The sequence below is a fragment of the Zootoca vivipara genome, chromosome 13, assembly GCF_965207765.1.
Source record: "Zootoca vivipara chromosome 13, rZooViv2.hap1.1, whole genome shotgun sequence".
NCBI classification, from domain to species: domain Eukaryota; kingdom Metazoa; phylum Chordata; class Lepidosauria; order Squamata; family Lacertidae; genus Zootoca; species Zootoca vivipara.
Window position 1 is genome coordinate 22,190,399 of NC_142596.1, and position 9,733 is coordinate 22,200,131.

A 9,733-nucleotide genomic window follows, 5' to 3' on the forward strand; every position below is an offset into this window, starting at 1 on the left:
ACTCCTTTCCCCAGGCCACATCTCTCACAGGTTCAGCTTTCCACCTTCCTTGGATATACAGTCATACCTCGGTTTAGAATCATAGAATCAAAGAATCTTAGAGTTGGAAGAGACCACAAGGGCCATCCAGTCCAACCCCCTGCCAAGCAGGAAACGCCATCAAAGCATTCTTGACATATGCCTGACAAGCCTCTGCTTAAAGACCTCCAAAGAAGGAGACTCCACCACACTCCTTGGCAGCAAATTCCACTGCCGAACAGCTCTTACTGTCAGGAAGTTCTTCCTAATGTTTAGGTGGAATCTTCTTTCTTGTAGTTTGAATCCATTGCTCCGTGTCCGCTTCTCTGGAACAGCAGAAAACAACCTTTCTCCCTCCTCTATATGACATCTTATTTTATATATTTGAACATGGCTATCATATACATTTTATATATTTGAACATGGCTATCATATCACCCCTTAACCTTCTCTTCTCCAGGCTAAACATACCCAGCTCCCTAAGCCGTTCCTCATAAGGCATCGTTTCCAGGCCTTTGACCATTTTGGTTTCCCTCTTCTGGACACGTTCCAGCTTGTCAGTATCCTTCTTAAACTGTGGTGCCCAGAACTGGACACAGTACTCCAGGTGAGGTCTGACCAGAGCAGAATACAGTGGTACTATTACTTCCCTAGATCTAGATGTTATACTCCTATTGATGCAGCCCAGAATTGCATTGGCTTTTTTAGCTGCTGCATCACACTGTTGACTCATGTTAAGTTTGTGGTCTACCCAGACTCCTAGATCCTTTTCACATGTACTGCTCTCAAGCCAGGTGTCTCCCATCCTGTATTTGTGCCTTTCATTTCATTTAAGTATGCTTCCGTTTGAGTACTTTCAGTTTAAGTACTCTGCGGACCCAACTGGAACGGATTAATCCACTTTCCATTACTTTCAATGGGAAAGTTCACTTCAGGTTAAGTACGCTTCAGGTTAAGTACGGACTTCCAGAACCAATTACACTCATACTTCGAGTTAAGTACGCTTCAGGTTGAGTACTCCACGGGCCCGTCTGGAACAGATTAATCCACTTTCCATTACTTTCAATGGGAAAGTTTGCTTCAGGTTAAGTACGCTTCAGGTTAAGTACAGACTTCTGGAACCAATTGTGTACTTAAACCGAGGTACCACTGTAGTTGCCTGGCTGGAATGCGCCATCAAACTCTGAGGATGTGTTTTGCTTGCCTAGATTGAGCACACAGACTGTGTTGTGTGTGAGTAGAAAATAGCCTACTGTACAAAACCTAACATTTGCGCAGTCAGGCGGAGTCCCCCCAGCCCCCCAGGGCAGCCCCGAGTGGAATAATGACACAGGACCACGTATTTATGGGATTAAAAATTGGCCACAACTTTATTAAAATTCAGATGTAGGAAGACCTTGGCGCAGGCATTGGGCGTATATCCCTCCCAGCCCCCAGCAGGGGGTGGGGTGATCTTCAGGGTTGTCCAGCATGAGTGGGGGTTGGGCTAACTCTGGAGAACATATGTTCAAGCAGATAGCCCGCCCCCCCGATCGCCGCCGCTGGAAGGGGGGGGCAATAACCAGCCAAGTGGCATCGCCAAATGCCCCCCCCTTGATGCCCGATTACGGGAACCCTGTTATCGCCGCCGCCATAGGGCGGGGGGTCACCGCCCCCACGCCCCTCCCCTTTATGTAAATGACTAAAGGATTCCGCCCAAGGCCTGCATCCGCCACCCGAGACCACAAATTGGGGTCTCGCCGCCAAGACTACCTACACCTGAACCGCCCCAGAAACCGCCAGCCATTCCAGGAGGCTGTGTCTGATGTCGCTCAGCCAGAGGTCGCAACCTGTGGCTGTGAGGTGAACGCCGTCATGCCTGAACAGTTCCTTCCTGTAAATTTTGATGCTGGGATGCTTCACCACTTGGCCTCCAATGCGCGTGAGTGCTGCACGCAGTGCCCTATTGATTTTTTCAACAGTGTAGTTAAGTCTGACATGGGTGGTGTTGTTGCGCCATTGTAGGCGTGGGAGGAGTTCTGACCAGAATATGGTAACGCTAGGGTACGCTGCCTGCAGGCATTCCAGGTCTGAAATTGCCGCTTTTATCAAGACGATGCTCTTGCGTGCAACCAGGTCATTCTCGCCAAGGTGGATGACCAGCGCGTCTGGTGGTTGGCGGAGTGAGAGTTCGTGACGCAGCCAGGGCATGAGCGCATCCCAGCACATTCCGCGGTGACCAAACCAAGTGAGGCTGATCTTCGGTTGAAGGCCCAGGTGTTCATCGGCTAGAACCGAGGAGGCATGGACCGCTGCCCAGTATACAATGCTATGCCCAAAGATCCAGATGCGCTTGGGGTGTGTACCTGAAATAAATCATCACACAGAAGCTGTCAGAACCCATTGCTTTTACCGGATATACCCCTTAAATGCTGCTGAGCGCCAGCGGCCCAATGCCTTTATGCGCTCTGGGGGAAGCCCACTTGCCGCCGCTGTAGTGGCTGCACCTATGCGGAAGGAATGACCGGAGTAGTGGGCAGGGTCACCCCCGCAGGCCTGGATGGCCTTCCGCAGGACTGCTGTGAACTGCGTGCGTGTCAGGGGGCGGCCTGTGGAGTGCATTAACAGGGGGCCTGGCCCGTGCGGGCGCACTTTGATAAATCCCTTTATGTCCGCTACCGGACAGGGCCCACCTTCTGTGGAGCGTGTCAGGGTAAGGGTGGCACCTTTTCCCAGCTGGTCGGTCTTAGAGGCCCTTATTCTAACGAGCACCCTGTGGTCATCTAAGCTGACGTCCTTCATGGTCAGCCCCCTGAGTTGGGTTGATTTTGTGTCGCAGATGCATTCCCCCAGCCTGAGGGCACCAAAATATGCCAGGGAGAAGGCTGCCCTGAACAGCCTAACCTCGTGCTTGGACCAGCATACACGAGGGAGCACATCCCAGATCTGACTGAGGGTCTCTAAAGTGATTGGCCTTCTCTTATCAGGACTGGGAGGGTGTGCACGGTGCCATCCTGCAATCAGTTTTCTAACTCGGAAAGTGTCGCATGGATCTGGGTGCTGCGAGCAGTTACAGAAATAGGAGATTGCAGCCTTGTGGATACGAATTGTTTTGATGGCCATGCCTCCCCTCTTGAGGTGCACTAAATATTTCAAAACCTCAGACTCCCTGGGCGCATGACTGTGCCGCGGATCACACTTAGCTCTGAACTGCTCAAACTGTGACCAGGCTCTGGTATAGGACCGCAGCGTTGATGGAGCAAGGGCACTCAGTATCCCTGACATCACTTCGGCTCTCCAACCTTCCACAGCTCCTCCGGAAATGTCTCTGGGAGCTGATCGGCCTCGGGCGCTAGTTCTCGGAAGCGCTCCATCTGAAAACGAGACAAGGCATCCGCAATTTCATTATTAAGGCCTGGAATAAACCTGGCTGAAAATGAGATGTTACCTCCGAGGCATTCCAGCACGAAGAGATGCAGTATACGAATCACCCTGTCTGATTTCGCGGACTGCTTTGCGATGATCCGAACCACAGCCTGGTTGTCTGACCAGAAGCAGACCCTGGTGTCCTTGAGGTGGGACCCCCATATGCGCAGAGCTACTAGAATTGGAAAGAACTCAAGAAATGTTAGGTCACGCGTGACCCCCGCTGCATGCCACGATGCTGGCCATGGTTGCGCACACCAGTGGCCTCTGAAGTAGACACCAAAACCACAGCGACCTGAAGCGTCCGAATGTATCTGGAACTCCTCCTTTGGCTGCAGCCAGGATTGCCAGAAGGACACCCCGTTATAAGATTTGAGGAAGGCCAACCATGTGTTTAGATTCTCCTTTATAACTTTGGTGAGCCTGATGTGGTGGTGGCGGGCCCTGCCACCTGCCAGAAGACGATTTAGTCGCGCACAGAAGGCACGGCCAGGTGCGATGACCCTGCATGCGAAATTGAGGTGCCCTAGGAGTACCTGTACCTCCCTGACTGTTGTCTTTTCTTTGAGAAGCATACCACTAATCATTTCCCTTAATATCTGCAGCTTGGCCTGCGGCAATCGGGAAGTTTGGCTGATGGAGTCTAATTCGATGCCCAGATATGATATGACCGTGGTTGGGCCCTCCGTCTTGTCGGCTGCTAGAGGGATGCCGAACTCGGCTGCCAGCTGTTCGAAGCAGGCCAGCGCTCTGGCGCATGCGTCCGACCCTGCAGGGCGGACGAGGAAGTAATCATCCAAATAATGCGAGATGTAATGGGAACCTGACCTCTGTTTCATGGCCCATTCCACGAAGGTGCTAAATGTTTCAAAAGCTGCACATGCTATGGAGCAGCCCATGGGCATGGCTTTGTCAAAGTACCAATTGTCCTGGAATTTGAAACCTAAGAACCTGAAATCGTGTGGGTGCACTGGGAGCAGTCGGAAAGCCGACTCAATGTCGCATTTTGCCATGAGGGCGCCTGGGCCGCATTCCCTTACCAGCTTGATAGCATGGTCGAGGGACGCGTAATGCACCGAACATTGCTCACGTGGAATGGCATCATTCACCGAGCCTCCCTTTGGGTAGGATAGGTTATGTATCAAGCGGAACTCGCCCGGCACCTTCTTGGGGACGATGCCCAGAGGTGATACTATGAGGTCAGGCAATGGAGGCTCGGTGAATGGTCCCGCCACACGGCCCAGCAGGCGTTCCTTGCTGATTTTTCTTTCTGCGATATGTGGCATCTCGCGTACTGATTTCTGGTTGGGTGCAACTGAGCAGGAGGGTGTGCCCTGCACAGGTATCCTGAAGCCATCTCTAAAGCCCTCCTCGATGTATACTGCTGCCTCCCTGTTGGGATAAACACGCAGGAATGGCAACATGGCTGGGAGAGAAATGGGGGAGGGGGCTAGGGAAAGGAGGTGGTTATTTTCGGGAAGAGCCCTTTGCTGGCTGTGATCCAGAGGCACCGGAGGGTGCTCCGGCCCCATGTCCCGCCTGGGACGCGCCAGAACCCGAGCCCCGTGGGCCACGAAAAGGCCGCTTCCCTCTGTAGCATTTGCTGATGGGGTGGGAACCCGCACAGCGCTCGCATTCATGAGCGTAACGGCATTTCTCCCTGAAGCAGGCCCCATTATTATATTCCCAGCAGGTCCTTTTTGATGTCTTAGGGGCCTGCTTCTGCTGCCTATCGAACCCCGGCTGTCTCTCAAAATATGGGGCGACAAGCTCCGACCACGCCTTGCTTTCCTGGACGTCCCATCTGAAGGTGGGGTCCTGGGCTGCGCGCTCCCTGAAAGAATGATCATAGGCGAGCGCCGCCTTCTCACCTGCTTTGGCTTCCGCAGTTAGGATGATGAGCAGGTAATTGTAGAGGTGCCAGGCCCTATCTGGGTAAGCAGCTGAAACTATCCCCGCATATGTGGCAAATCCTGTGAGCCAGTTGCGGAAGGTACGCTCAATGGACACCTTTTTATCCCTTTTCCGCTGCTCGGATGATTTAAACTTCTGGCTGGTACTAGAGGCCGGGGACAGCAGGGAGAAGAGGTCTACGAACTCCCCATTGAGAATCTTCTCCCTGAGCTTCGAATTGAGGCGTATGCCCGGGGGGTCATCCGTACGCTCAAAGTTGGACTCTCTGATATTACCAGCGGAATCCGTCGGCTGCTTCCCAAGAATGGCTCCTCTTCTTTGTGTGCAGGTAAGCCTACCTGATCCTACCTGGCCAATCCCCCTGGCACTCCCCCTTCGGCCGGATTGGTCGGCTGATGGAGTGGGCGGTGCCTCCAGCCTCCAGCCTCAGGTAGGCAGTGCCAGCCTCCAAACTCATAGGTCTGCCCTAGGGTTCCCAAGGGGGCTGCACGCGACTGCGCAAAATGCGCCTCCCCTTTATGTTGGGGAAGCGGTCATTGTTGAGCTGTCCATTTTTACCTCTGGCCCCTGGCTTCCATGCGGCGCAAAGAAAGCTGTGCAGAAGAGAAAGCAGCTCTCTGGGTGAAAATGATTCCCCATCCCTGGGCTAGAGGGTGAACAGGGAAAAGACCCTTAGAGCATCATTCTGACAAAACACAGGTAACGACACAGACTTGACTGGGAAATATTTCTAGCCTGACCAGGTCAGGTGGATGAAACAGTTTGTGAGGCAGAGATGGGCTTGGGTTTGGGATGGCCATATAGTCTTCCCCTCTCCTTCCATTCTGCAGCCTTGATTTGCTACAGGGGGCATCATTGCACAAACTAGGGCTCTCCCACTTTGAGTTCTGGCACACCCTGGCATATGGTACACTAGCATTGCCCATTTAAAAAACAAAACTATTTGAGCCGGCTAAAATGAACAAAGCAAGGTAAGTCTCTGCATCCTACTTGAAAAATCAATGTATTGCATCAAGCCAAATTATGCTGAAAGCCCCCACTTTCTTCTTAGGACACCTGCCCTGTCCTTTGCTCAGGAGCCTCAAATTAGCTACCTGCTCCTGGTTCCGCCCAGAAGGAGATTAGCAGGTGATATTTTCATTGGATTCTGCAATAACAAGAAGCCTCCTCTAATCTCATTTGGCACATTACCCTGTTGGATTTATGGAAATCCCTGAAGAACTTTGACCTCAACGTGTAGTCATCACATCAACCATGCATGCTCAGAGTGTGTTAGGGTGGTCACGAGGAATGCCCTCTGCTTCAGACCCTCTGTTAAATCTTCGAGCAGGTCTGCAAGTAACTGTTATATCCAAAGAAGGGTGGAAGGAGAAAGAGAGGGAGAGAGGACAAAACAAGCAAAAAATATTCACGCTCTCAAATCTCTGGCTGATTAGGAAGGAGGGGATGAAAAAAGAATTAATAATGAGCAAGGGGAAAAAAAAAATAGCCAGAAACTAGAAACACCAGGGAGCCTATTTTGAAACTCAAGTAACAATGGGAAGACTAGCCATCTCATTAAATAATAATTTTGTTATTTTCCCTTTTTAATGGCTGAGGTTTCTTAAACCAGCCTGACAATAATTCCGGTGTGTGTAGCCAAAGGTAAGTTGTAAAACTTTTAATGAGTCCTTGAACTGACCACCTGTGAGCATGAGATACCCAGCATGCTTTGCTTTATAAAAAGGCAGCAGGGAGGGAACCTGAGAAACTGAAGGAGGCTGTTTTGAATTTTTAAAGTGTGTGTGCTGGAGTGGCTGAAGGGATGTTGTGCTGTTCCTGACAGCTAGGGGGCTTCAGACAATCCTGTAGCTTTTTGTCTCCTGCATACTCTGGACAATATAATGTACATAATTAACTCCCTTCGTTTCCACACAAATCCAATGAACTAATTAGGCTAGCCACCTTTTTCAATCCCAGAGCAACATGCCAGTGGTGGGCGGGGTCAGAGACAAAAGTAGGTGGGGCAATGAATGCAAATTTTACTTTTGTACAGTAGACTAGTTTCCACACACATCCAGGCAAGCAACAGGCATTATCAGAGTTCAATGGCAAGATCCAGTCAGGCAAAAGCACTCTAGGAGGGTGCAAATCAGTGGGCTGGGGGAGATGTCGAAGGGCTAAATAGTGAGGTCTGGAGGGCTACATTTTTTGTCCCAGGCCTGAAATTCTGCACCTCTAAAGTGGACTCATACTAGCCTGATTTTGGCACTTCTTGGACTATTGATAGATAAGCTAGCCTTAAATTCAGCATAGTTTCAAAGACTGCAATCCTAAAAGGGGAAATAACTGAAGGGGGTTTAACCATCCCATCCAACCGGGTCCAGCCCTTCCATTGGGCAAATTGAGGTGACTGCCTCGGGTGGCCGTGGCAATAGCCCTTGGCTGTCCCCTTCTGATGGAGGACATGGGGCTGTGTCCTTCCTCACCTGTCTAACGTAGTCTGCTGTGCCCCATGTGGTGAAGGACACTATCCTGTAATGAGGGTCAAAGTAACATTCAACCATTGGCCCAAACTGCAGCCTTTCTATGCGGAACTTGCCATCTGTCTCATGCAGAAAATTGCCTTGGGCTAGTCCTTCATCCAGTGCACTGCTGGGATTGTGCCTGCAGGACAGAAATGAGGATGGAGCAGTTCTCTTGCTGTCCTCAGCCCTTTGCAGGCATCCTTCTTCTTGAACTAAGGATTTTCCTCCCATTATCAGCAAAATTAACTCTCCTCATTTCCTCAGGCTAGCTCAGTTTTAGCCAGATACACGCTTTTGCAGATATAACCAATACATTAATAGGCAACATCTGATTCATCGACTAACGTTTCTTGATTCGATTAAAAGTCCAAATGATGCTCCATTTCCCTTTGAAATCAAAACATCAAAATAGCTCTTTCTCTGGAATGCAAGTACTTGCGGTAGTGGTTACCTCTGATATGCACCAAATAGCTATTCAAAGGGACAGCAATATCCTACAGCCAGACATGAGAAAGAAAGAAAGAAAGAAAGAAAGAAAGAAAGAAAGAAAGAAAGAAAGAAAGAAAAGAAAGAAAGAAAGAAAGAAAGAAAGAAAGAAATTATATCTGAGTTAAATTTGCCCCTGAAACCAGCTGGCAATTACATGGCAGATAACTAAAAAAAAAATGAGCTGCTTTTGGCAGCATTATAGAGATAACCTTTCCATAATGAGCAGGATTGGAGCAATTCATCCAGTGCTCTGGTCAGGAGTGGGTTCTCCTTGAATGCGGCACATGAATATCCTATTGTTACACTTGTTTTCATCTTGGACGTTTGAACAGTGGAAGGAAAATGAGGCAACTTCCTTTGAACGGTTGCCTTTCTCAAAGGATTGCTCACTGCAGGTACCAAAATTTGGGGTGTCTCTTTTTAATGTACAGTGGTTGCACCCCAAATAACATGGTGGGCACTTTCTGGATAATGGGATGCCACCTCTTAACTTTGCATTATTGCTGAATGAAACTCTTGTACCTAAAGAAATCCATTAAAAATCAGCATCCTTTCCAAATCACCATTCTCTCACACACACTCTAATGCAGTTTCCTGTTTTGAATGTGGCTTGGAGTGAATTGGGGGGGGGGGAAGGCTGTGAGCGGTATTGTGACATCACCAACTCATCTCCCTAACAATAATATTTTTTGGGGGGGATGAAGTAGAGAATGAACACACACACACACTTTATTTATTGAAATAATTTATATACTGCTTAACAACTCTAAGTGGTTTACAAAGGTACAATTCAAAAAATAAAAACCAGTTAAAACTATAACATAAAATAAAAAAGCTTTCTTAGGTGCTGGAAGTTCAGTAGGGACAGGGCCTGTCTGAAAGGAAGTTCCATAAAATTGGCCCACAATACTGGTGGATATAAGCTGTGTATCCCAACTACCAGAGGACCAAGAACAGTGAACACTGAAGTCCTCAGTGGTTGTACTGGAGTTTAAGGGATTGGGCAGCCCTTGAAGCACTGCTTTTTTCAGGGAGTACTCAATGGCACCTCTCTCTTTTTGTTGTTAAAAAGTGTGGCACTTACTGTAACAACTGCATGGTGAGTACTGTACCAGAGCTCATTGCGGGGGGGGGGAGCATTGCCTTGAGGTATCCTGGAACCTATAATGCCTTGAGGTATTCCTGTATTGCAGGGGGTTGGACTAGATCAGGCATCCCCAAACTGCGGCCCTCCAGATGTTTTGGCCTACAACTCCCATGATCCCTAGCTAACAGGACCAGTGGTCGGGGAAGATGGGAATTGTAGTCCAAAACATCTGGAGGGCCGAAGTTTGGGGATGCATGGACTAGATGATCCTCATGGTTCCTTCCAACTCTAAGATTCTATGATCAACAGTCTA

At 49.5% G+C, this 9,733-nt stretch overlaps 1 protein-coding gene across 1 annotated transcript; it reads right to left on the minus strand.

Annotated features, from left to right (window-relative positions):
- Nucleotides 1-1,295: 1,295 nt before the first annotated feature.
- On the minus strand, nt 1,296-9,431 carry LOC148683649 (uncharacterized). Its single transcript, XM_088657242.1, has 3 exons — nt 9,418-9,431; nt 7,806-7,983; nt 1,296-5,628 (listed from the first exon to the last, which is right to left on the minus strand). The coding sequence occupies exons 1-3, from the start codon at nt 9,429-9,431 to the stop codon at nt 4,891-4,893; spliced, it is 930 nt and encodes a 309-aa protein (XP_088513368.1). The 3' UTR covers nt 1,296-4,890.
- Nucleotides 9,432-9,733: the final 302 nt, after the last annotated feature.